This window comes from Triplophysa rosa, linkage group LG10 (genome assembly GCF_024868665.1).
Source record: "Triplophysa rosa linkage group LG10, Trosa_1v2, whole genome shotgun sequence".
NCBI classification, from domain to species: domain Eukaryota; kingdom Metazoa; phylum Chordata; class Actinopteri; order Cypriniformes; family Nemacheilidae; genus Triplophysa; species Triplophysa rosa.
In genome coordinates, this window is record NC_079899.1 from 1,882,304 (window position 1) to 1,910,222 (window position 27,919).

General features: G+C 40.7%; 1 protein-coding gene across 4 annotated transcripts in view; it reads right to left on the reverse strand.

The window, feature by feature from the left end:
* ttll5 (tubulin tyrosine ligase-like family, member 5) overlaps window positions 1-27,919 on the reverse strand; it is a 54,783-nt gene that overhangs the window by 19,851 nt on the left and 7,013 nt on the right. For 3 of the 4 annotated variants that reach the window (XM_057343545.1, XM_057343544.1, XM_057343546.1), the window contains 16 exons: window positions 20,035-20,116; window positions 19,528-19,589; window positions 17,639-17,730; window positions 17,355-17,438; window positions 17,169-17,260; window positions 14,840-14,902; window positions 14,391-14,423; window positions 14,169-14,308; window positions 12,529-12,697; window positions 11,721-11,838; window positions 11,241-11,387; window positions 10,811-10,905; window positions 9,550-9,665; window positions 8,965-9,474; window positions 8,094-8,281; window positions 4,215-4,312 (listed from right to left, as the gene is read on the reverse strand). In XM_057343545.1, the coding sequence (XP_057199528.1) occupies window positions 4,215-4,312; window positions 8,094-8,281; window positions 8,965-9,474; window positions 9,550-9,665; window positions 10,811-10,905; window positions 11,241-11,387; window positions 11,721-11,838; window positions 12,529-12,697; window positions 14,169-14,308; window positions 14,391-14,423; window positions 14,840-14,902; window positions 17,169-17,260; window positions 17,355-17,438; window positions 17,639-17,730; window positions 19,528-19,589; window positions 20,035-20,116 (2,089 nt within the window). The remainder of the gene's footprint in view (window positions 1-4,214; window positions 4,313-8,093; window positions 8,282-8,964; window positions 9,475-9,549; window positions 9,666-10,810; window positions 10,906-11,240; window positions 11,388-11,720; window positions 11,839-12,528; window positions 12,698-14,168; window positions 14,309-14,390; window positions 14,424-14,839; window positions 14,903-17,168; window positions 17,261-17,354; window positions 17,439-17,638; window positions 17,731-19,527; window positions 19,590-20,034; window positions 20,117-27,919) is intronic. The other variant, XM_057343547.1, reaches the window with a different exon arrangement.

Here is a 27,919-nt window from a genome sequence, read left to right on the forward strand (position 1 = left end):
ATCCATCCACCCATGCAAATGCACAACGATTCTCACAATCCTTTGTGACCCAGGATGACACAATCTCAACACATCTGTAACACAAACCTTCATGTGAGCCTGGAGACAACTTCAGGGAATCAGATCAGATCATTCCCATAATAAACAAACATAGGAAATACAGTGTAGTAAAACACTGGCAGCCGTCGACATCACATGAATGTGCTCTGAAGGAGGATGTCATAATACCTGCTGGAGGAAATGCACTCTGGGACAGAATCACGAGGGTCCTCGTACAGCAGAGTCACGGTCCCGGCACCAAACCACCAATGACGGTTCTCATCATGTGCTGTATTTATTCTACGGCATTATGAATGACTCAAGCGTTTACATTTACACCCATTCGCTGTACATTTTTGAACCAATTTAGGGATTTTATTTCAAACTAGGTAGAGTAATAGAGCAGTTACACACAATTTGTTTATTTCAACTGAAGTTCTGGTGACGTCCGGTCATCTTCATGTGTGTCGGTGTCTCTGTAAGACTTTTCTTTGTTGTGGTCAGTAACACAAACACATCCGTGATGATCTGAGATGACATGATCTGTGTACACTGTGATGCTCAGAGATAACACAAGTCACTGCACATTCAACTTTGAAATCTGGTATAGCAAATGACATCATAAAGCGCATATATAACAGTCGTTACAGGAGTATTTACAGTATAATGGTCCCGCTAGAAGAACACCGAAACACGGCCAGTATTGTGGCATATAAACATTCTGCAGTAACGCCTCACGACACAAAACTGATTTCTTTTTTTTTGCTTATGAATATACCTGAAGTCACACGGTTGAAAAGCAGGTTGTTACAGAGAGTTGCGTTTAGTATACGCTGTGTTCGAAGGAACGGTGAGATATAAAGATTGGTGCTGATGTGTCTGGTGTCCAGCTTCATTCATTAACACAACACTGTCAGCACGCAGAGGAATGTCTCACCCGCTCACCACGTCAACCCAAACCATCCCAATCATAGTAAAGAAGCTTTTTTCAACTACGACATGGTTTAAAGATGACTGCATTTCCACTATAAACTCGAGAGTATTGACTCGAGTCTTTTTGACCTCAGACAAGCTCTTCTACAGCCACTGCCCTCATACACAACAAACACACACAGTGGGTGAACATGCACCAAACAAACTAGACAATGGCATAAAATGAGAAGCCGTTTTCATCACACACACTGCATATACAACACGTGTCGTGTGGAATCCTTCTTTTTAATTCATTCTTTGAAAAGGAGGTGGCAACCATTCACTTGCACGTTTTAAAGAAACCTGCGTTTGGGTTACAAAGAACAGGTTTGAATGTCATGAGGGTGAGAGTTGTGTGTGTGTGTGTGAAGTGGTTTTTAGTCGGGCAGTGGGAGAAATCCTGGAATACTACGGTAAGAAGCCAAAGTAAAGCAGACAGTAAATTCAGCATCATGATCTCGACGGGACACCACATTCTTCCACTCCAAACCTAAATATTCAATAATGATGACATTCCATTACCATACCGAGCCACGTCTATTATTATCATCACTGCTATAGCAATAACTTACTGGAAATGAATTTCCGTCCGTGCCAAGAACAGAGGAAGATCTCGTCCAAATGGAACTAAAATCGGCCGAATATTTGTGAAGAATCATCACGCTCGGTGAGTGAAAAACACACCTGACAGCTTCAACTTCAAAGATCACAACTTCTCTTTGAACAGCATTACGATAAATCGCCTTTGGCATCAAACGCGGCGCTCTTAACGTCTTCGGCATGTTTGGCACAGACCACCGGCCCCAAAATCTCGAGGAGGTGCTCGAACATACCCCATGCATTAAAGACAGCGTTGAGTGAATAAAGGGTCAAGTGTGATGAATTGAGATTCTTCTGAAGACAAAAAGACTTCAGTTTGGTGTACTTTGATGTGTAGAACACAGTAGCCAGGGGAAAGTTCCAGACGGATATCGAACAAATGGGACGCCACGTTTTAAACGGGAATGAAATCTTCCTCCCTAACACTATTCGGAATAACTGACAGTTCATCTTAATGGAAAGACATCATTCTGTTCATCTCTTTTAAATACACCCATGCTGTGAATATAACAGATTCTACACGAGCACCGTTCGTCCGTCCGTCTGTTCTGTGGAAATACAAACATTTCAAAAGGGGAAAAGGCAGACATTCCAGGAATTCCCTGATATTTCCATACGTAAGGAAGGGCTGGACTGGAAAAACACTGAAGGGAAGACCAGGGCTAAGGTTTCTGAGATAGTCACTCACATATCGCTGTAAAAATACAAGAGAAAACCCACAGACTTGACCCTTCCATTGCACCACATTCTCTTCTATTACAACAGCTGATCCTGGAGCAGTCATGTGATGTGCGTGCGTGTGTGTGTGTGTGTGTGTGTGTGTGTGCGTGTGCGTGTGCGTGTGCGTGTGCGTGTGCGTGTGCGTGTGTGTGTGTGTGTGTGCGTGCGTGCGTGTGTGTGTGTGTGAGGTGAGAGCTCAATTGGTCACACACAGAACAAACAACACTTTCAACCTTTCCTGAGAATGTTTACTTTCTATAGAATGCCTCCGTACGGATGACTTTCACACTAAACTCTTGAGAAAGTTCTTCTGAGGTTTTTACTTTTGAGTGCACTTCTCTTACACTTTATGGAAAATGGAGGAAAAAACTACTCATTAAACTACCGAAGACAGTAGATTTAGTCAAACGTTGTTGTGAAGTGAAATGTGACGACTTTAATCTCATTTAGTAAATATCTACACGTTTCATCCGTGAGCACGACTTAGGGATGATGTTTATTTGTACGCAGAACCCAGAAGTGAGTTAGCTTTTCAGCATCACTCCAAAGTCAATGGGTGTTTAATGGGTTCTTAGTCAAATGTCTGAAATAAGGTCCGTGGTGAAAAAAAACTATAAATACTTTTATGTTTCATTCTGTGACATAAAACACATCAGTAATGACCCACTTTTGATTTGTAAAGCTATTACATGTCTTTAAAATGGCAGCTGCTAACAAAAAGCAACTATAGATGGTTTCAAAGTGACAACATAAACAAACGTTACTGCGCATGCGCACGTTCGCGGGCTGCAGGTGACTTCCGGTACACATTCACAAACAATAGAGAGCCTGTAGATTATTATATAATCAAAAGAAACCGAGAAGAAGCGGCTAAACTTGGCTCCTCAATATTTTGAATTTAGACTGCGATACCAAGCTTAACCACTAGATGTCAATGTACCCTATGGTTTCTTTAAATGCGACCAAACTACAGGACCCATTCAACAAATTGTTTATTTAATAAAATGAACATACAACAAAATTCAACAAATCGTTTATTTAATGCAATTAATATACGATAAAACAATAATATAAATTAAATTAAATATAAATAGTTAGACACTAGCCAAACACAGACCGGAAGTTAACTGCAGTCCAGGCGCGAGAGAGTGTCAGGGACGTCATCACGCAGAAATACCTCACAAATAATTTAACATGGGTACAAATCTAAAAAACGTTTCATTCATGGAGTAATTACTTATCAGAAATCATGTTTATAACAAAGGTTTGAAAGAGTTGTCAGAGGCTTGGTGGTGACGTTAATGTCAAGCGACGATGTCAAATGACACCACTTGTGATCTTAAAGGGACAGTTCACCCACAAATAAAAATGTTGTCCTCATTTACTCACCCTCAGATTGTTCCAAACCTGTATAAATGTCTTTGTTCTGCTGAAGAATGTCAGTAACCAAACAGATTTCATCCCCCCGCTGACTCCCATGGCAGTAAATGGGGATGAGATCTGTTTGGTTACTGACATTCTTACAAATATCTTCATTCGTGTTCATCAGAACAAATACAACCTGGGGGAGTAAATGAGGACAGAATTTTCATTTTGGGGTGAACTGTCCCTTAAAGTCACTACACAACAATAAAGTGCAGACAGAGCGGTGGCTGTGTGTACTTGTATATGTGGTATTGTATATATTGTATTATATAACAACATAAACATGGTTTACGGGGACACTTTCTGTGTTTTGTGCCCAAACCAAATCATACTAAAGGCTTTTTTAAAAAGTCAAAGGTTTTTATGTGATGGTTTAGGGGTAGGTGAGGGAATAGAATTTGTACAAAATACTTATGTCTATAGTGAATGTGCATGTGTGTGTGTGTGTGATTTCTCACTTGGATCTCTCAGCCGTCGCGTCTAAATGTGTGCCTCTTACAGGAACCCCAGAACCTGCTCTACTGAAGAGTCCACCGGTCAGATTAAGACTAGTCAACTGTGAGAAAAACATTACAACACATCACTTTCAATTCACACACACACACACACACACGTGTAACATTTCAATCAAAACACAGCCACTACAGATGCGTGTCAACACATGATTGAGTTAACACAGGTGAATTCATGTGTTGTTCTACAGTCGGTCAGGGCAGGGCAGCAGTTTTATATTTGGAGTTGAATGAGGCGGGTTGTGTTGGGCTGCGATGATGTGTTTTGCTAATGGTCCGTGATGAAGCTGAAATGTTCTTTATATACGGCTCTGTGCAGCCGAGGGCACAGGCGTCTGAAAGCCCGGTTCTGTTTCTACAGTAAACCGTTTCATCCACGTTCAGACCGGAGCGAATCATCATAATTCTGATGTCATTATAAAGTGAAGAGCGACGGGATTCTCGGGTCTACAACCGGTCAAACGCTGTGTTTTCACCCACTGAAACAGCAGTTGTTTGAATGATGAGGTGTTTAAAGACACTGAATCTAAATGAGGAGTTTATATTTATAACACAATACTGCCGTGCAAAACACAAACACGGCCAAATCAATCATCAAATAAAAAACACCTCCTGCTAAATAAATGCCGTTCTGATGCACAAGTGTCTTTTATCAAACTAAAGTGTGTTATTGTGCATTAAATACACAAGTTATTTTTATGAGGTGTTTTGCAGATCCAGACGTTTGATTTCCTTCCAGAAAACCTGATTTCAGTTTGTTCTTGTATTTCTACTCGAGCAGTAAAACAGCACGAGACCACAGAACTCAAGAAACACTTTCTCCGGTATCATGCAGTCAGAGATCTTGTGTGGTCTCATCTTAAATTCTCACTCCACTGCTTCAGGTGTTTGAAGGAAAGAGTCAAATCTTCACCCGCTGACATTCTCCAACATTCTTTTTAGTCGTCCGAATGAAGTACTGGCAGGAAAGAGCCTCCGGTGTGTGTGATGATAATGAGACCACACAGACACAACCTTCCGTTCATACTCACACACGCAAACAAACATCCATCACAACACCTCTTCTTCTTACTTTACACTCTGCACATGAAGCAGATCTGGAAGAAAACCCTCAGAGCGGCTGTTCACACCAAAAGCAGAGCATCGCGTTCCTCTCCCTACATTACTCGCGGGATTACTTGTTTTTCGAATCACTTGCGCGAACAAAATCTGTGCGTGACAGGGAGTGTCTCCATGCGTCTGGACGTGTCAAACCATACGTGACAATAATCGCTTTGATTGCTGAAAATGTTCAACTTGCGCAGAAGACGCAATTCGCGACATTCGCACGAAATCGCGTCTATTTGAGTCTTTGCATTGAACTTTGTAATTCGCACCATTAGATTAAGTGTTGAGTAGAAACCTATCTAACGGAATGTGCATTTGTGATATGATATATAGAGATTAACAACCATAGGTATACAGACATAGATGACTCTCTATACTGCAATCCTACTTCTACACATGCGAATATCACATGTGCTGTTGTGTAGACACAAACATTATAATCGCTCAACAAACACAAGACAACAAAACGGAGGCGTTAGCTAACACAACATTAAAATGTGACCGTAGTTTAAAACCTGTGATATTGAGTTTACACCTACAGTATACACTGCGTTCCAAATTATTATGCAAATGATATCTTTCTCTGGTTTTCCTAATTTGTCGATGCAAATGACAGTCAGTATAATTTTCAAGTAATCAACAGTTAGGGTACATTTGGAATTTTATTGAACAAACCTCCCACTGACAACAGTATTTATTTAAAAAATGAAAAACTCAAAATGCACTGTTCCAAATTATTATGCACAACAGAGTTTGAAAACATTTCATAGGTTGTAAAAAACTGAAAATGGTCATTTGTTGAATTTGCAGCATTAGGAGGTCATATTTACTGAAATCAAAAGCTATTTCAATCAAAAACATCCTAACAGGGCAAGTTACATGTTAACATAGGACCCCTTCTTTGATATCACCTTCACAATTCTTGCATCCATTGAACTTGTGAGTTTTTGGATAGTTTCTGATTGAATTTCTTTGCAGGATGTCAGAATAGCCTCCCAGAGCTGCTGTTTTGATGCTAACTGCCTCCCACCATCATAGATCTTTCGCTTGAGGATGCTCCAAAGGTTCTCAATAGGGTTGAGGTCAGGGGAGGATGGTGGCCACACCATGAGTTTCTCTCCTTTTATGCCCATAGCAGCCAATGACACAGAGGTATTCTTTGCAGCATGAGATGGTGCATTGTCATGCATGAAGATGATTTTGCTACGGAAGGCATGGTTCTTCTTTTTGTACCATGGAAGAAAGTGCTCAGTCAGAAACTCTACATACCTTGCAGAGTTCATTTTCACACCTTCAGGGACCCTAAAGGGGCCCACCAGCTGTCTCCCCATGATTCCAGCCCAAAACATGACTCCGCCACCTCCTTGCTGACGTCGCAGCCTTGTTGGGACATGGTGGCCATCCACCAACCATCCACTACTCCATCCATCTGGACCATCCAGGGTTGCACGGCACTCATCAGTAAACAAGACTGTTTGAAAATTAGTCTTCATGTATGTGTGGGCCCACTGCAACCGTTTCTGCTTGTGAGCATTGGTTAGGGGTGGCCGAATAGTAGGTTTATGCACAACTGCAAGCATCTGGAGGATCCTACACCTTGAGGTTTTCGGGACTCCCGAGGCACCAGCAGCTTCAAATACCTGTTTGCTGCTTTGCAATGGCATTTTTGCAGCTGCTCTCTTAATCCGATGAATTTGTCTGGAAGAAACCTTCCTCATTCTGCCTTTATCTGCACGAACCCTTCTGTGCTCTGAATCAGCCACAAATCTCTTCACAGTACGATGATCTCGCTTAAGTTTTCGTGAAATATCTAATGTTTTCATACCTTGTCCAAGACATTGCACTATTTGACGCTTTTCGGCAGCAGACAGATCCTTTTTCTTTCCCATATTGCTTGAAACCTGTGGCCTGCTTAATAATGTGGAACGTCCTTCTTAAGTAGTTTTCCTTTAATTGGGCTCACCTGGCAAACTACTTATCACAGGTGTCTGAGATTGATTTCAGTGATCCAAAGAGCACTGAGACACAATACCATCCATAAGTTTAATTGAACAATATAAAATTAAATGTTTACGACACTTAAATCCAATTTGCATAATAATTTGGAACGCAGTGTAAAACACTCAACATCACATTGTTAGCTGTGAAAGGTTTTTACATGTTTTACTGACAAGTGTGTTTACTCCGTCTCATCATCTAGCAGAGTTTTATCATTATAAATTGAGTCGAGTCTAATATTTCAACACAAGCACTTCAGTCAAGCATCATTTATGCAAGAAATCAAACCTTTAACCTACGACGACAGTTTAAAAGAAAGCCAGACCTGGCAACCCTGACAGCAGCTGGGTCTGTCCGGACCGGTCATATGTGGAATCTACACATCTACTGTATTTTTTAACACTATTTAAGTTGAATTTACTTTACTTTATTTTCAGTTCATCATTTTAGTGCCTCAGAATAAACTTACTCTTTTTTATTCATGTTTTGATAGTTTTAGTAAACTTGCAGTCAATTATCTACATCAAAGAGATCTTTGAGGGGCATGTGCTAGTGGAAACTTTATGCCAACGAAAAACATTTAAATCAAAGTGCTTTCAAAGAATTCAAACTGAATGTGTCACATGATCACCGGATGCGGCGTGTCAACATTGTGAGGAAGTGAAGGTTTGACCTGTGGTGATGTGCGTTTGATGTTTGTGAGGGCAGATGGGAACTCACGTGTTGTGTGAGGAGACTGATGTGATTGGACGAGCTGTACTGTCGAGCCGCTTGTTTCTCCAGCAGTTTACGCAGAGCAGACACGATGTCCTGCTGGTTGGACTGAGCCTGAGCCGACAGAGACTCCTTCTCTTTCCCAACACGCGCAGAAACCGGCCTCAATTTACTCACGTTCATCTTCTCCATCACTGCACGACACAGCAAAACACTTCACATGAAAAAAATCTGCAATTCATTCCAGTCCCATACCGTAACCGCTGAGGTTGTTAACATTAGTGAATGCATTTAATTATGAACTAACATTGAGCAATATCATCTTTCAGCATTTGCTTAGTATTCAATATGGGGCGGTTTCCTGTACAGGGATTGGATTAAATCAGGGCTACGCCTCGGTTAATTCGATTAGATTAAGTCGTTTCTACAAACATGTCTTAGAAAAAAACAGGACTTCTGTGCATTCTGTGACAAAACAATGGCACGGATGTCTTTCAGATCTGTCAGTGAAAGTTGCTTGTAGTTTAGATAGATTTTAGGGCGTTTTCAGTTTTGCTGGGGTGCGAACCCTAGTGCGATTGTTCCCGGCGCCTGCCGCGGCGTTGCTTTGGATTCAAAGTTATCATCCCTTTCACGTGTTCTACTGAAGTAAATACATCGTAATCGGCTAAGACGCATGCGCCGGTCCCTTTACTTCCTGAACAAGTGCGCACCCGGGTCCGTGTTCTCGTAAACCGCACCAGAGTTCGCTTGACAGCTTTCACATTAGCGATTTTTCATGCGAACAGTGCCCCGTTCCAAACTAAACTTCACGTGTGAAAGTCTTACGTTGTGAACGTTCATCCCATCGCTCTTTATTAGTGATGAGTGTCCTTACCTTGTCCTGCAGAGGACGGCCGTGAGAACCTCCTGCTGCAGACGGATGCGTTCACACAGGTGGACTCCTGCGGTCGAGAGGTCGTCGGGTCAGTAGAACCAGAGCACGCTGAAGCCCATGTGATCGTCGGAGGTGTGCCGCTGAAGGAGGAGGTGTGGTCCAAAGGGTGTGGAGGGGGTCGGATGTAGGGCGGGGGGCGGCTGTGCTGTAACACGATGTGTTCACATTCTAAAGCCGCCGTGTGTGATGGGTTCTGCTCTTCAGTGCTTCTGTTCCGCCTCACAGAACAACAGCTGTCAGTCACTTGAGTCCGATTGCTTGTGTCGTCTCTGTTTCTGCTACGTTCACGTTGTATTGTGTGAGATTTGTTTGGGTTACTGTGTTTAGTGTCACGGCTGACGTCTGTGTTTTGGGTCTGGATGATCGTGTCTGGATTCTCTGAACCAGCAGAGGCATCACCCACAAGCGCTTCATGTGACTGATGTGTGAAACCCTGCCCGTGTGTCACACCTGTCACACACAACATCATACATAACGTTTATGTATAAGAAAAACTGGTGTTTAATAAGTAGAAACATCACTCACTGTGCGTGGCTTGTCTAACATCAGGCTTCCTCTCCGTTTTACCGCTGCCCAGAAACACACTGGCAGACTTGTTCTTCTGACTGTAGAACGTCAGGACCTCCTCCAGATCACCTTCACTACAAGAATAAGACAAACCCATCACTCATTAGACACTTAGAAACACGGCCGTGGTCATTCATTTAGGCCATTAGTCGACTTTTCACATGTTTATGATATTCATTTCATGATTTAAATATGCATCGAGGAAGGAGAACATCAGTGAATCTTTTGGTTTTTCAGGGATGATAATGTTACATCTGTAACATCGTTCTACATTACAGAGAAATAAAAAACATAATAATGAGCCTTTCAAATATAGATCAAGCGCTCACATGAAGTGATCCGCTGGGACACCCGCAAAAGTAATGATTATAAATGTTTTCATTTTAAAGATCTATTAATACTGTAGAAACAACCTTTCTCAGCTCCAGCACACATAACGAAGCTTAAACGGCACCACAATAACTTGACCTTTACAATCAAACATATTATATTGGGGTATAAAGCTAAACTGAAAAAAAAGGAATAAACTGAAATGTTATAGAAGCAGTGTTGGGTAAGTTACTCTGAAAAAGTAATTAATAACTAGTTACTAATTACACATTCAATAATGTAATTAGATTACTGTACAAGTTACTCTCTACAAAAAGTATTTAATTACTTATTACTAATGACTTTCTATATCCTACATCAACCTTGATGAGTTAAGTGAGTCAAGGATAGACATGAAACGGCTCTTTTAGTTCATTCAAATAAATCATATAAAACCACATAAAGTCTTATTATTAATTACAAATGTGAGAATTATACATTAAAGCACGGATTTTAAAGTTAGACTTTGAATTTTGATGTCAATTCCTCTTCTGCACACAAAGTATTTAGTTTAATGACATCAGAAGTAACTGTAATTAAATTACAGGAAAAATAAGAGTAATCCCTTACTTTACTTGTTCAAGGGAAAAGTAATTAAATTACAGTAACTAATTACTTAGTAACCAGTTACACCCAACACTGTCTAGAAGGCCTTATTTTATGAACTCTTTGTTAGACAAAATTCTCATCAACAAACAAATAGTCGACTGTTAGAAGACCGGACCTGTAACCTAGTATAACTAGTATAAACTAGTACTAAACAATAAAACTACTGCTAAAACATGAGTAAAGAACAGTGAGCCACTGAGTTTACAGAATGCAAAAGAACATGGATTAATGTGATAAAGACCTCGCCTCCAGAATAAACTCCTGTAAAACACTGGAACTGATGCAGTGATCTTCATCTGAAATCTTTTCCAAACGCTTCACCATTTCCTTGGTTTCCTGAGGATCATGAAGCAAAGTCCATGCAAACAAACGCAACACTATTCAAGAGTTCTCTGTCACAGCATCATCATCTAAATCAACTCCTGTGACTGAAATCAATGACTAAAGTACTACTAATACTCGTATACATTCACAAATCATTCCTCTATATAAATGTATTTATTTGTTGAGGATGGCATTTTATTTTGAACATCATACATTCATTTCTATCATCATGTCCCAAAGCTCATACAGTAGATCTTACACTGCAATGATCATGAAAAAGCGTTTAAACATGAGTGAGGTTCTTTCTAAAGACTGAAATATATAGTGTGTTGAGGTGAAACCCAGACCTGGTGATAGAGCTGGATGAAGTTTCCCAGCTGATGCGAGAGGAGACGCTGGCGGTCTGGCAGTGACAGATGATGACCGGTGTCCATCATACACACGTCCTGCTGTAGATTACTGCTGGCCCTCTTCAGAAAACGCACAACCAGCTCCTACACACACACACACACACACGTCTGGTTTATTATCCCTGTGGGGACAGTCCATAGGCATAATGATTTTTATCCTGTTTCTTTTATGCCCTACCCCTTAACCTAAAGATCATAGACACTTTTTGCATTTTTCGATTTTCAAAAACTATCGTTCTGTACGATTTATAAGCTTTTTTTGCCCATAGGGACGTGACACGAGTCCCCATGAGTTGGTGTGCATTCAGGTTTGGGTCCCCACCGGGATATACAAACAAGGCCACAGGCACACACACCCTTCCCATCAGCCCCTGACAGACACACCTGACACGCAGAAAGACGTGTGTGTGAGTATACCATCTGATCGTGATCTTTCCGAGTCCACGCTGAGCCTCTGTGTTGTGTGCTCTCGGTCAGCAGACGCAGCTGAACCCGCTGCAGATAACAGGAGAACACCATCCGCGCCTGCACTTTACTGCGACACACACACACACATGACACACATGACACACACATGACACACACATGACACACACATGACACTGTTTTCATCCATATACTGAACACACACATTTGATATAAAACACAGTTTCATGACCAGTGAGAATATTTACAGCAGTTCTTATTCTGAACTCACTGGCAGTGAAAAGTGAACCGACATGTGAAGTAAAGAAACGCCTCCTCACTGCTGCAATAACCATCAACTAGTCACGTCCTCAAGAGCAGATAAACAACCCAATGACAATGAAAGGAAAGCTTGAGACAGGGATGTGATGTACAGTAAGAGCTCTCGCTCTCGGCCCGTCCTCACAAACTCAGACATGTCATTATAATTCCATACTGGAATTCCACTTCATCCCATCAGGCGGCGCAGGGGAAACTGGGATCTTTATTGCGCTTTGGATACGAGTGTGTTTTTTCAGTGCTATTGCGTAACGTGACGGGGAGGGGAAATGTTTCAAGTGTTTCCAGCACTCCAGTCAAATGTTAAACAAAGAAAAGACATTCAGCCATTAGACGGCCAATCAGAGCGAGCCCATCTACACAGAGGTCAAGGTGAACGCGTGGGATTGGCCGGATTCCTGTGTGAATTCAACCGCGAGGTGTCCAAATCACCTTATGTCCACCTGTAAACCAGAAGAGAGTTGTGTGAGTGCACACTGACCTGAGACTCCAGCCCTGCTGGACGATGTGTAGCAGATTGATTTGGGGTTTCAGCGGAGCGTTGCGTGTGTGGAGCTCGTCTGCTGTATGTAAATGAGATGAGTTAGGCTCCGCCTTCCTCTCCACCCCCTCCTCATTCTCACTGACGTGAGCCGAAGACAGTTTGGCATCTAAAACACACATCGCATATTGTAATGTACTTACTTTATACTTGGTGTCTTAAGAATCTAACGGGTCTGTTTCTCTCACACAATCCTTCAGGTCACTCTCTGAGAAATATCATTTGAATGGTTTTAAGCTTCTCATTTACTTGCGTCGGGAACTAAAACCAACTCTGTACAGGTAGAATGATGTCAGCTGTCAAAACTAAAAACAGCAAAACAACATTCTTGCACGAAAAAATCTGACACTCTCTCATTTATGACTTTCACTGTAAATACACAAAATAATGTAGAAGACGAGTTTGTTTGGCCTAATCAAAAACCTTTTCATTCAAAATCCATGTTTTGATCATATTTGTTATTCTGATCCGGAGTGTTTAAAACAGATCTTCCGCTCTTTCTTAGAAATATTGCATTTGTACATATTCATTCAAAAAATATGTTGGGGGTCATGAAAGTCTTTGTGAATACAGGGTTTTTCCTGCATAGACAAATTGGAGGCGGTCGCCTCAGTCAAATGTCCTGCAATCACAGCGAAATTATGTCGAGTGTCTTCTTCACAACAAACACTGCGCACATTAAAGGGCCGCTATCCCAGAAAATGCACTTTGAAATGTTCGCCAGTGTGTGTGCAGAAACACCCTGTAATTATACAAATCCACCCATTCTTCTTTTTGTCATCTCATTTAAACCACAAAACAGGCTGTTGGCGATCCCCTATCAATGTGATGTCACATCACTGCAGTTGCGGCATTACGCCACAATAGAGGCGCTGTTTCGTTATCAGCACATTGAGGCGCTGAAGAGTTCAGTAGAAGAGCTATATTAGGAGCTGTATTAGCGGTGTTTCACGGCTGTTCAGATGTTTTAATTTCTTGAAAAGGTTTCTTAAATTAACATGCTGTACATCACTGCAATGTTTTTAGCTGTGAAGTTGGCTCGTTGAATCCGCGTTATACTGTATACAGCGAGTTTGAATGCACATTGCGATCAGAACGACTCGCAAACAAATGACTCCTTTGAACCGATTCGTTTATACAGAATGTAAGAGATCAGCGAATCATTCAAAGCTCAGTGAACCACAAGAGAACGTACAGTAGGATGTGAATGAGCTTTGCTCATTTAGTAAGACTGGTTAATTATGGGCTGAAAGGTTAGTTGAAAAGGATAAAAAGCTTATTTTAAAAATTTCAACTTGTCTGTTCGGGTGAATAAATGTAATGTTTTATATAACTTACTAGTTGTCGTTTTCATCTAATATTTAGAACTTTAATATAAGTGTTTTGTTAAGCCACTTAAAGGGAAGGTAGGCCTACAGGTGCGTTGCGCCACCTCCGCCTCATTTTGAGCCAGGAAAAACCCTTGAATATGATCAAAATCCTGGCACTGGCTGGCAACGTTTTAAAAGAAACGCTTAAAGAGTTCATAGAATTATAATAAGAATTCAAAAAAACATTGTTTAGAAAAGTATTCGTGTCACCTTCTTCTCTTCTTTTGTTGGGGGCTCGTCCGGGTTTATGCTTCTGCTTGCGCGCCTCCAAAGTAAGAAGTTTTCTTTCATATTGGACCAGATGATGTGTGTAGAATGCCGCCACAGCTACATTATCATTCACTCTGATCCTGCTCAATAAAACATGACAAACACTCATTTTCACGGTGCGTGTGTGTGTTTGTTGCAATGGTTGAAAGTAAAGATACTAACCTTGACTTGGAGGACGCAGCTGTTTGGCCAGATCTGAGAAGCAAAGAGCAACACAAAATGAACAAGTTATAATATTTTTTTGAGGTCAGCAGCATTTTAGTTTACCAGACGCTGCACACATGAAGACACATTCAACATCACGGCCTGGTGGAACCCGCACAAAATCACTCAACCGCTCGTGGTTTAATAAAAACTCTATCTCTCTTACACATAACAAAAGTTGAAATTATAGCTTCTCATATTATGGCCTCACGTTGCTGTTTTCTTCATTTTTATAAGTCACTTTGGATAAAATCATCTGTTGAATGCTTAAGTGTAAATATATACAGTATGCTCCTTTAAGTCAGACAATATCAGCAGTTTTATGACATTCTCTCATAAATATAAAAAGTAGCTCAAGTTTCCTTTAAACACATGAAGATCTTTCCAAGCAGGATGGAAAGTCTTACCTTCCATGGAAAAGTTTCTTAGCCAACATGGCATTCATAGATGTCTTGTATTCCAGATAATCACTGACACAGAGATAGACAGAGCGAGAGAGAGAGAGCGAGAGAGAGGAGAGAGAGAGAGAGAGAGAGAGAGAGAGAGAGAGAGAGAGAGAGAGAGAGAGAGAAGAGAGAGAGAGAGAGAGAGAGAGAGAGAGAGAGAGAGAGAGAGAGAGAGAGAGGAGAGATGAGAGAGAGAAAGAGGAGGAGAGAGAGAGAGAGAGAGAGAGAGAGAGAGAGAGAGAGAGAGAGAGAGATTAATGACATAACAAGTCTCAACTGAGTCTGAGGTTACAGTTCAGTTCTGTTGTTTTCAGATGTGAGCAGGTATAATATATAAAGGAGCAGATATAATCTAATCGAGATCATCTTGTTTAAATCTTGTATAAATGACTGTATAAACATTCTAAAATTACAAACATGTATTTTGTATACCATCTTTTATTTTATTCTGAACACATGTGTGAACTCTCTACACACAGCTGATGACGTATGCAGTGCTTTTCACATTTCATCTGAACTAAAACTCAAGTTTCCAAAGCCTTGCACATGATCTGATATCCATTCACAGACGCTGTGTTGTCTCTGGTCATCTGTACTCACGCACACATCAAACACTCAGCATCCACAGCTGATGAAATACATTTTCATATTTAACTTAATAAAACTTGATATACATGTCGAGGCACAAAGATCATAAACTGGAAATAAAAACAAAAATACAAATAGATAAACAAACAAACAAATAAATAAATGACAAAGCCCATAACAGCTAAAAATTAAACCAAAATTACCAGGGAAACTAAAAATATAAAAATAAAAGCTATTTAAAATATGTTAAAATATAACTACAAAAATAAAATGTTGTTTTCTGACACAATGAACTAAACATCACTAATACAAGACTGAGTAAAGCAGATGAAGATTTATTCTGTGACTGACAGATTCTAGAAAAACAACTGAATGTTTATGTGAAAGCACTCATCAAATGATTTAGAGAGTGATGAATACATTCATTTATTATCTTGTAGATTCAGAATGTCTTCTTTTACTCCCTACACATCAAGTGTTTGTTTTCAATGGTTTTTCACTGATATTTCCTAGTCTCGGACAGTCGGCGCACTTTTCTGGAAACACTTCAGTACGTTCGAAGTCGTCAGCTCATTGGTTGAATTTCACAGGATTTCCGGCTGACGTGCGTGTCGCGTTCTTAAACGGTCCGTCTGGAAGCAACACGAAGCCGTCTGATCGAAGAAGTAAGCAGTCGTGTTTACAACAGTTGCAATAAGAATTCATCACAATCGACTAAACGCTTCACTCTTAAAAGTATGCGAAGATCACGGCATAAACTTATAATCATTTTGTTGCTGTTAACTTTTGACACGTTGGTGAATGTACACCGGTCTGTTACTCTGGGGACTTTCCACGCCTCTAAACATGACGCGGCACGAAACAAAACGTGATTGGTTGCTTTACCTGCCAGTCATAAGGCCTCTTGGGTGGACCTTGGCCAAAGAAAGCGGCCGAAGTTCATGAGACTAGATATTTCCCATCTCTGTTCAAGCTACATCATGATTGGTTATTGACACAGCCAATAGTAACAGTCATCACTGATGTCATTCCCTAGTGTCCATTAAGTCAAGATTCATAGTACGATTTAGAATAGTACTCATATTCACATATTAAAAGTCATTACAAACACATAACCTGAGATCTTTTAAAGGGACAGTTCACCCAAAAATGAAAATTCTGTCATTAATGACTCGCTCTCTAGTTGATCCAAACCTGTATAAATGTCTTTGTTTGGTTGATCACAGAGAAAGATATTTGGAGGAATGCTTGTAAACAAACACTTCTGGGACCCCATTGACTCCCATAGTAGGAAAACATGACAACGGTAGACAAAAGTGGCCCAGAATTGCTTGCTGACCTACATTCTTCAAAATATCTTCTTTTGTGCTCAACAGAACAAAAACAAAATGATAAAGTAATTGTTCCTACCATGGTAGTCAATGGGGTCCAAGATCAGTCTGGTTATAGGCATTCTTACAAATACATTTTGGGGTAAATGATCCCTTTAAGGACCTCTAAGGTAAAGTCAGGATTATTAAAATATCACTGTAAGTTAATACAGTCTATTGTTTTATCTACAGTACCTCCAGACGTGTACAATCTTTACATTTCTTTAACACGGCTTCAATGAGTAAGGTCAAATGCACCTTTACCACAATACTAACTGATAAATGAAAGCGTGTGTGTGATAAAACACGTGCGTCTCTATTCACTCTCTCACCTGTACAGCTCCCAGGTGTCTGCGGTGGGGAAGATCCGAACAAACCCACCCCTGCGCTCGTACTCCTCCTGAACCCTCCTCACAACTTTCACCTGTTCACACAAAACACATCACACATCTGAGCAGCCAATCAGAATCAAGAGCGTCATCATCATCACGACTACAGGACTAAAGAAGATTCAAGACCTCCTCTGCTGTCAGGCCCACTGTGCTGTCCATCTGTTTGTCTCTCTGAGCCTCGGGCCGGTGGACAGACGGCAGTCTCTGACGCTGAGTGACACACAGAAACACCGATTATTTCACTTTGTGTCAGAAAACCAAAGGTTGTTACAGTGTGGGGAGACATATTCATTAAGATAAATGTCAGATCCTGTGACTTAACCATTCAGCTGCGTGTAGCAGACATGAAAAACTAAGATCTCTCTTTTATCTCGTCACCATCTGATTGCCTTGTTTGATTCATGAATTACCTGAAGCTTCTGGATGGAGTTTCTCACTCTTGAATCCAATCCAGATCTGTCTGCACGTGACTGTCGTGATGATGGATCATGACAAACAAAACCTGAGAGCAAGAAACACCTTACGATCAGATAAAAACTGATTGATATGTAGTTGTAGCCCTTCAGATGTTTCACTTCATGTGCAAGACTGCAGACATTCGGCAACAAACTGAAGGGAAACCTGATGAGCGTAGCTTTGAATCTGATGAGAAGTTTCAGAAGGTTTGATTGACAGCTCCCTCAGAACACTTTGACCGTTGACAAAGAGAGATTTCTCGGTTTGCTGCCGAGAAAGCTAACAACATCACTCGTCTATGTAGTTTGTAAATGTCTGATGAACTTTGTTCCGTCTACACAGCAAATCACAACATCAAAACACGCCTGAGCCATGAAAAATCACATTAGGTCTTGTTTTTAGAGACATTTCATGCTAAAATACTTTGTTCTAAAATTATTCAATCTGGTTTAAAACAATAAAAAACTATTGGACAGTGGGTTAAGAAAAAACCTTTTTTTTTTTAAATTATTTTGACCTTTGATTCCTGTCTCGAGGTGCTGTGTCATAAACTGCTTAGACTAGTCTTAGAAGTTAGTCGGCTAATCTTTCTTCTTCGAGACTGGTCAATGCTTCTTTAAATCAGTTACATAAAATGATGCAAAATGATGATCCCATGATGCAACGGGAGCTGAGCAACGGTCAGATATCAAAAGTAAATCAAATTAAAATAGCAGAAAACGTTAAAAGTGGGTGTCTGTTTTTAAAGGGGTCATATGACACGGCTAAAAGGAATATTATGGTTTGTTTTAGATGTAATGTAATGTGTCTACAGGATTTAAGGTTGATAAACGCTGTATTTTCCACACACCGTGCATGTTTGTATCTCCTCTTTGCTCCGCCTCTCTGAAACACACAGATTTTTAACAAAGCTCATGGCTCTGAAAAGCGAGGTGTGCTGTGATTGGCCAGTTAACCAGTGCGTAGTGATTGGTGGAATACTGCAAGCGTGTGAGGGAAATGTAACGCCTCTGACCATATTTGGAACATCAGGTTCCTCTTCAGTTGACATGACAGGTACACCACCTTACTTGTGTCTACATTTGGGCGGTCTTAGTCAAATCAGACCACCAGCTGATGTAGATTTGTGGGGGTGTGGCTACACGAGGTGTTTCAGGCAGGTCTGGGTGAGCATTTGCTTTTACATAGAATGACTCTTTTGTTCCCACACTTTCATTTCTGCAATTTTACGTGTCTAATACATGCATGAGTGACTTATAACACACCAAAGACACAGAAAAACACCTGTTCGCACCATGTGACCCCTTTAAATGCAAGTACAGGTGAATAAATTTTGAACCGATGCGAAGGTACAGGTTGATGTAAATACGCCATAGGTCAAAGAGCATACGGGTCGCATGACCATAAAACATGGCGGATGCAGTACGTCCAATTTCAATTTATACTACCCAGAAAGCACCGTTTTAACGGTCGATAGTTGGGTACTTCATTTAAATCAGTACCGTCACTGTATGCGATTTCAGACGCAGCGGCAGTCTTAACTTAGCGGCTAAGTTTATGCAACTGGACCCGTTTCCCACTTTCTCCACCCGTTACCTCCTGTCAAAACTATATACTAAATAAAGGCATAAAAATCCCCCAAAACATAACTTTGAAGGTCTTTTCTCAGGAAGAAAGCTCATGTCTATCCTCATGAAAGAAACATGCGCTCTCAAGCAGATCGTACTCAAACATGAAAGACTTGAGAGAAATCCACCTGTACAGTAACATGAAAGCAGGGATTCAGAGACACAATCACACGAGACAACAGCGTTTATATGATAATGAAGATGAGATGACTCACCCACAAGAGAAAACATATCAGAGATCATGCTGGCCTTTATCTTCAGATCCAGAGGAGCGTCACTGCACACATAAAAACACAAACCAAAATAAGGCTCCATTATGAGCTCAACTTTATTTAGCACTGCTCATGACAACAGCCAATAAACACAAGACGACACACTTCACACAGACACACACACACACTGAAGTTATGGATGACCACTTTCTCAATTACTGTCAAGCTCTGACTGCGTTTTATGTCTAGGATAAAAAAAAGTGTCTTTCATGCTGTTCCTTCTCTCCCTTGTTTACTTCAACTTCAATCCTCCTGGTATCACGGCCTGGTGTCAAATGTTAAATGCTCTCCTACAGTAAGATTTGGTTAAAAATGAATAAATATATCTAATGATGTACAGTAAATAATGTTTCTTGTTTCTCACACAGACGGATGAGACGTCAATCAGGAGCTCCAGATCTTCACAGCAGAAAACGTGACGGATGGGATGAGTGTGTAAATATTGCTCACCAGGCCAATGATGGAGAGAGATTCACTTCCAACAGCCACGGTCTGAGGTTAGAATCCACAAGAACGTCGAATCCATACAGCTCTGAAAAATGAGACACACAAACACTGTTAGACGAGAGGAACTTTCCACACCGCTTTAGGATTTTAAATACACACATTACAGCAGGAATGGAAGAAGAAGAAACACCAGCCACGTACACACAGAGAAAAGACCCAAAACCCAGTTTTCATGGATTATTTTCTCCTTTATTTCATCTTAAAATCTGTCAGTGAATTGTGTGTGAATGATCGTGTGGGTTTAGATGTTGATCTGTTTCTGGCATTGACGCTCTTGTTATGTGTGCTATATCATAATAATCCATGAAAAAAGATCTGTTTCTGGTTATCCAATCACCGAAGAGCTCGTGAGAGACCAGAGACCGCCGCACCATTTGAATAAATGCATAACCACGTCCAGATGCTTCTCAATACATTTAACCTGAGATACCGACACACTCACACCAACTTTACATGTGTTTTCAGTCAAACACGAGATCATGTGAGGAGATTTTGCTTTCAGCCGATAACACACACAGTCTGTATGACAAACACCTCAAAGTCACATCATCGCGGGTGTGAATCTGACGGTTCTCAAAGGCAAACATGTTCGGTGCGTCCCGATGTGAAGGCTGCTAACGTCCTCCAGGTGGATCATTTCAGATACATTTCAAGCTAGGAATCAAACTGCTGTGATTACGTCTTTGGAGGAATGCACGTTCATTTAAATGTCAATGTTAAATAATGCACACACCTTTTTGGCCACGGCGCAAAGCTTTGAGGCGATCTTTAAACAAACGCAGTGTCTTAAAGCTCATTAGCATAATGAAGCAATCGACCGCCCTATGCTTTACAAAAGTAAGAAAGAAAAGACATTTCAAACACTATGAATGGTTCTCCTGTGACATCTCTGTGAAGAACCCTTATTAGTCTACGGTCTGCATACAGGCAGCTTTCTTCATCAGCAGCATCCTAACTGAAACTGAATCCCATCCGCGTCTGGTTTATAACCCAGTAGACACATGAAAAATCGAATCACGATCACAGTCTTATCACAGCTTTGTTCAAATGCTCTAGAAATGTCCAAAAAGTACTGATGCAAACCAAGTTTGCGTAAACATTAAATAAATAACATGAACATGGATCATGGGTTGGGTTAAATGAACAGAAAATGTTCAAACAATCCTGTATTTTAGGTTAAAACAACTCAGCATGGGTTACCAAACGGTTGGATTTGTCTTTTTTGACCCAACGATGTGTTGAAAATAACCCAACATGTTCTTATATGTCGAGCGTCCTTCCCTAGGTTTGGAGCAGAGCAACAGAAGAGCTCATCTATAAACGCACGGCTCGAACGAGATAACTGCATTGAGAACACACGCTCACACTCCTCCTCCGACCGAGAGCAGCCAACAGCCCATGTGCAAGACATTTTAGTCCAATTAGGAGCAGACACAGGGCCGGCCGCACCTCAGCCCTCACCGGCTGCTGCGAGAACCCATTAACATCACCACAAAATATTCACAGCCAACTACAAGAGAAGATCAAAAAAAGCACAGCAGCAATAACAAGCTCATAACATGTCATATCATCACCACCCTCATCATGTGAATGGGTGTCTCCTTCAGAACACGAGAACACAAGAGCCCAAGGCTTTGGGTGTCTTTTCATAAACAATATAACTGAGGGTGGAGCACCATGAGGTCACTGCTGAAGTGTGTAACGTTTGTCATGAAAGATTTCGACTCGCTCACGGACTGCTGAATGACACTGAACACTCCACACGTACAGTAACAAGGAATACCAGTTAGTTAACCAATCAGTTAAAGTCCAACTAAAACCTAAATCATAAATTAAACGTTAATAGCAATATCTGATTAATCATAAAATGACAAAAGCACAGAACACAATTGCTAAAAATGAAATACAAGAAGCACAATTATTCAAATAAAACCCAATAAAGCTAAGGCTATGTTCACATTTGACTTCTTTTAGGATGCTAGCATCTGTGTAACATTATAATCCTACGGCGGAGTAAACCGTGCCCTGAGCGCCCTTTTAATTGCCACCGCAGGCGTCTTTTTCTGCAGCTCGGAGCGTCTTTTCAAGTTATAAAGTTTTCACCGCTGACCAATGACAAGTGAGTAGCGAGACCGGTCACAAACGCTGCCGCTGAAGTCACTGTCTGATTGGGCAGCGAGGCAACAAGTCAGCTGGCAGAGCTTTGGCACGTGGAGAAGGCGCCGGTGGATAGACGGCACTGTCTTTGGCTCAAGAAACTTCACAAACATGAACGAGTGGTGTTTTGATGTATAAATACTGTAAAACACAAAGAAAGCTGATGGTGAGGACGGTTGTATCTCGATGACGTCATTCTCATCAATAATGTGTCTGTATCTATCTGTCCGAGCGACCGTGTCTTTTAAACAGTACGCCACGTCGTGTGCCTGGCTGCTGCGGTTATATTTGAAACAGTGTTTGTGTGATGTGTGTCATGTGGTGAAGTGTGATAAAACAGCTAATCAGGAATAAAAATAACACGTGTTCATGAGAGCGGCACGCTGTTAATTCACGACAGAAAGGCAACACACATCAGTCACTCTCACACATTCACAACTCAAGACGTTTACTCCTGCATTTCATTCAATCCAGCGCCTTTCTTAAAGGGACAGTTCACCCAAAAAGGAACATTCTGTCATCATTTCCTCACCCTCAGGTTGTTCCAAACCTGCAGTGGTGTAAAGTATTGGAGTAAATGTACTTAGTTACTTTACTTAAGTATCTTTTTGGCTACTTTGTAGTTGTACTGAGTATTAAAGATATTAGCAACTTTTACTCTCTACTTAACTACATTTTTGAACAAGTATATGTACTCTTTACTCCACTACATGTGTAATGACTAATGCAATTACACATTACATTTTGCATGGCACCTATCTTATAATTAATATTGCCATTTACAGGGTAATGAAGGTACTACAATCTTGTGGATTTTGTCCTAACTTACAAAAACTTGTCAACATGGCTTCTTTATATGAATATGAGTGCAGTATCAGGTAGATGTCAATCGCTGGCGGTTTACACACGGTTAGCCCTTACCCGCTATTTCTACAGTAATATATTGGCAACACTGTTGCCAGCTAGTTACTGTAGGTCACACATCTACAAAAGCTCTTATTTTTAAAACTAACTCTTCCTAAATGTGCTCTAAACATGTTTGCTCAAAATTTGACCATTGGTGGGACTATTGCCATGAAGTGATGTAAACCAGTAAAAAGAATGTATAGTATTTCAATTTTCAAAAGTGCTCTCACCTATATAGACAAAATATTAACCTATAGAATGAGTCGGACACAGAGAAATGAACAATCCACATATGAATCTCAACAATGGTGACAATCAACTGAACAGCTTCATGCTGCAATGCATGCTGGGTACATAGTACAAAACTCATTCATGATTGTTTGTCACCATTGATGAGGTTTGTATGTCAAGTGTCTAACTGTGTCTCAATTGCAAAGAAAGATTTTCTGACAGAGATCTTTCCATTAAAACATTAATCACTTTACCAAACATATCTTAATAAATCTTAAATGCTATATTATTATTATTTAATGATTGAATTCTTTCAGATGTATCTTCAGTTACTAAGCAAACATAAAGTGCGGTTCCTGTAAAGTCCCTTTCAGTGTTATTGTATAAGTGTACATTTTAAAGCTACAAGAAAGTCAAAGAGTCCAACCAAAGCAACACTGATCCCATAAGGTGACTTAAAACAAATTGAACCACTATGAACTGAGTTAAATCTCAATAAGATCTTACACAGATGACAGAAATAAAGTGAAAGTGGTGTCTGTAATATGTGAAGATGTTATTGATGTTTGTGTTTAATTCTCCTTGGTGAAATCTTGACAGATTTATTGTGTTCATCTGTTATTTACACTTGTTCATCTAAGACTGTGTGACTTAAGTGCGTTAATAGATTCTTTAATAATGTATCTTCAAACAGCCATTGCAGTAGTTTACTGTAAAACACCTACAGTAACTAGCAGGCAACAGTGTTGCCAATATATTACTGTAGAAATGGCAGGTAAGGGCTAACAGTGTATGTGAAATGAGGACATGACTGCAGCTGGCATGAGGCCCAAACCAGCATGTCCAGTGCAAAAAGGCTTTGACTTTTTAATTTCTTAACATTATTTTATTTATCCGTTATATTGAAGAGACCTTTTTGAAGGAGTTTGGTTTATTATGAGCACTTGAGCTTAAATGAGACTTAGGGTGTTTGTAATGACGTAGGTATGGTGTCGACCATGATTTGTTGCAATTTTGAGGTGTTCAGTCTTATTATGATTTAAGAAAATACGATTGTCTCCTCCACAATCAACTGTTTCTAGTTTTTCACTGACTGTCTCTTAAGTGTTGAGGACTAGTGCTTCTTTGAGCCTACATTCAGTATGAGTAAAATACTCAAGTACTGTTAAAATCAGATACTCTTAAGACTTTTACTGAAGTCGTTTTGGAATTGGTGACTTGTAACTTGTAATGGAGTAATTTGCATGCAAGGTATCTGTACTTTTACTTAAGTATGGTTTTCAGGTACTCTTTACACCTCTGCAACCTGTTACACTGCGTTCCAAATTATTATGCAAATGATATCTTTCTCTGGTTTTCCTAATTTGTCGATGCAAATGACAGTCAGTATAATTTTCAAGTAATCAACAGTTAGGGTACATTTGGAATTTTATTGAACAAACCTCCCACTGACAACAGTATTTATTTAAAAAATGAAAAACTCAAAATGCACTGTTCCAAATTATTATGCACAACAGAGTTTGAAAACATTTCATAGGTTGTAAAAAACTGAAAATGGTCATTTGTTGAATTTGCAGCATTAGGAGGTCATATTTACTGAAATCAAAAGCTATTTCAATCAAAAACATCCTAACAGGGCAAGTTACATGTTAACATAGGACCCCTTCTTTGATATCACCTTCACAATTCTTGCATCCATTGAACTTGTGAGTTTTTGGATAGTTTCTGATTGAATTTCTTTGCAGGATGTCAGAATAGCCTCCCAGAGCTGCTGTTTTGATGCTAACTGCCTCCCACCATCATAGATCTTTCGCTTGAGGATGCTCCAAAGGTTCTCAATAGGGTTGAGGTCAGGGGAGGATGGTGGCCACACCATGAGTTTCTCTCCTTTTATGCCCATAGCAGCCAATGACACAGAGGTATTCTTTGCAGCATGAGATGGTGCATTGTCATGCATGAAGATGATTTTGCTACGGAAGGCATGGTTCTTCTTTTTGTACCATGGAAGAAAGTGCTCAGTCAGAAACTCTACATACCTTGCAGAGTTCATTTTCACACCTTCAGGGACCCTAAAGGGGCCCACCAGCTGTCTCCCCATGATTCCAGCCCAAAACATGACTCCGCCACCTCCTTGCTGACGTCGCAGCCTTGTTGGGACATGGTGGCCATCCACCAACCATCCACTACTCCATCCATCTGGACCATCCAGGGTTGCACGGCACTCATCAGTAAACAAGACTGTTTGAAAATTAGTCTTCATGTATGTGTGGGCCCACTGCAACCGTTTCTGCTTGTGAGCATTGGTTAGGGGTGGCCGAATAGTAGGTTTATGCACAACTGCAAGCATCTGGAGGATCCTACACCTTGAGGTTTTCGGGACTCCCGAGGCACCAGCAGCTTCAAATACCTGTTTGCTGCTTTGCAATGGCATTTTTGCAGCTGCTCTCTTAATCCGATGAATTTGTCTGGAAGAAACCTTCCTCATTCTGCCTTTATCTGCACGAACCCTTCTGTGCTCTGAATCAGCCACAAATCTCTTCACAGTACGATGATCTCGCTTAAGTTTTCGTGAAATATCTAATGTTTTCATACCTTGTCCAAGACATTGCACTATTTGACGCTTTTCGGCAGCAGACAGATCCTTTTTCTTTCCCATATTGCTTGAAACCTGTGGCCTGCTTAATAATGTGGAACGTCCTTCTTAAGTAGTTTTCCTTTAATTGGGCTCACCTGGCAAACTACTTATCACAGGTGTCTGAGATTGATTTCAGTGATCCAAAGAGCACTGAGACACAATACCATCCATAAGTTTAATTGAACAATATAAAATTAAATGTTTACGACACTTAAATCCAATTTGCGTAATAATTTGGAACGCAGTGTACATTTCTTCTGCTAAACACAAAGGACGATTTTTGGAAGAATGTCAGTCACCAAACAGATCTCATCCCCCATTGATTCTCATAGTATTTATTTTCCCTAGTATGGCAGTGCATGGAGGACGAGATCTGTTTCACTACTGACATTTTTCCAAATATCTTTCGCTGTGAAATCGATACAGATTTGGAACAACCTGAAGGTAAGTAAATGATGACAGAATTTTCAGTTTGGGGTGAACTGTCCCTTTAAAGTCATGCGCACATGCCGTGAATATCTGTGTAAACATTACAACTTACCAAAGACAATATTGAATGCTCATTTAACATCGTGTTACGGTCTAAAGATGAAATCTTCTACCTGAAGAAATCTCTTCAGTAGTGTCATGTCAAGTATATCACACATGCAGAAGCTCATTTACACAAACATTCAGCGGTACAGTATATTAAAGACGTGTAAAGACTGAGTGAACGGGTGGAGTGAGACAGGAGACAGACACTTCTCATGTTTTACTCTCTCACATGACACTTTCTCTGCTGTATTTACTGGTGTCATATGAATATATTTGATTGCGATAAATACACAAATCATAAACAGACCATAGATTAACCTTCATCTGTTGACATATCAGTGTCTGATACTCCACAACTTTCAGTGATGATGCACAGCAAAAGATCAGACAAACTGAAAGTGAGAAGAAACACCTTAGCATACTTTGTGATGTTCTGTTTTTATATAAATGACGTCACGCAACTAATTCACAGTGCTCGTTACAACAGGCCCTTTCACATGACGTCACGCAACTAATTCACAGTGCTCGTTACAACAGGCCCTTTCACATGACGTCACGCAACTAATTCACAGTGCTCGTTACAACAGGCCCTTTCACATGACGTCACGCAACTAATTCACAGTGCTCGTTACAACAGGCCCTTTCACATGACGTCACGCAACTAATTCACAGTGCTCGTTACAACAGGCCCTTTCACATGACGTCACGCAACTAATTCACAGTGCTCGTTACAACAGGCCCTTTCACATGACGTCACGCAACTAATTCACAGTGCTCGTTACAACAGGCCCTTTCACATGACGTCACGCAACTAATTCACAGTGCTCGTTACAACAGGCCCTTTCACATGACGTCACGCAACTAATTCACAGTGCTCGTTACAACAGGCCCTTTCACATGACGTCACGCAACTAATTCACAGTGCTCGTTACAACAGGCCCTTTCACATGACGTCACGCAACTAATTCACAGTGCTCGTTACAACAGGCCCTTTCACATGACGTCACGCAACTAATTCACAGTGCTCGTTACAACAGGCCCTTTCACATGACGTCACGCAACTAATTCACAGTGCTCGTTACAACAGGCCCTTTCACATGACGTCACGCAACTAATTCACAGTGCTCGTTACAACAGGCCCTTTCACATGACGTCACGCAACTAATTCACAGTGCTCGTTACAACAGGCCCTTTCACATGACGTCACGCAACTAATTCACAGTGCTCGTTACAACAGGCCCTTTCACATGACGTCACGCAACTAATTCACAGTGCTCGTTACAACAGGCCCTTTCACATGACGTCACGCAACTAATTCACAGTGCTCGTTACAACAGGCCCTTTCACATGACGTCACGCAACTAA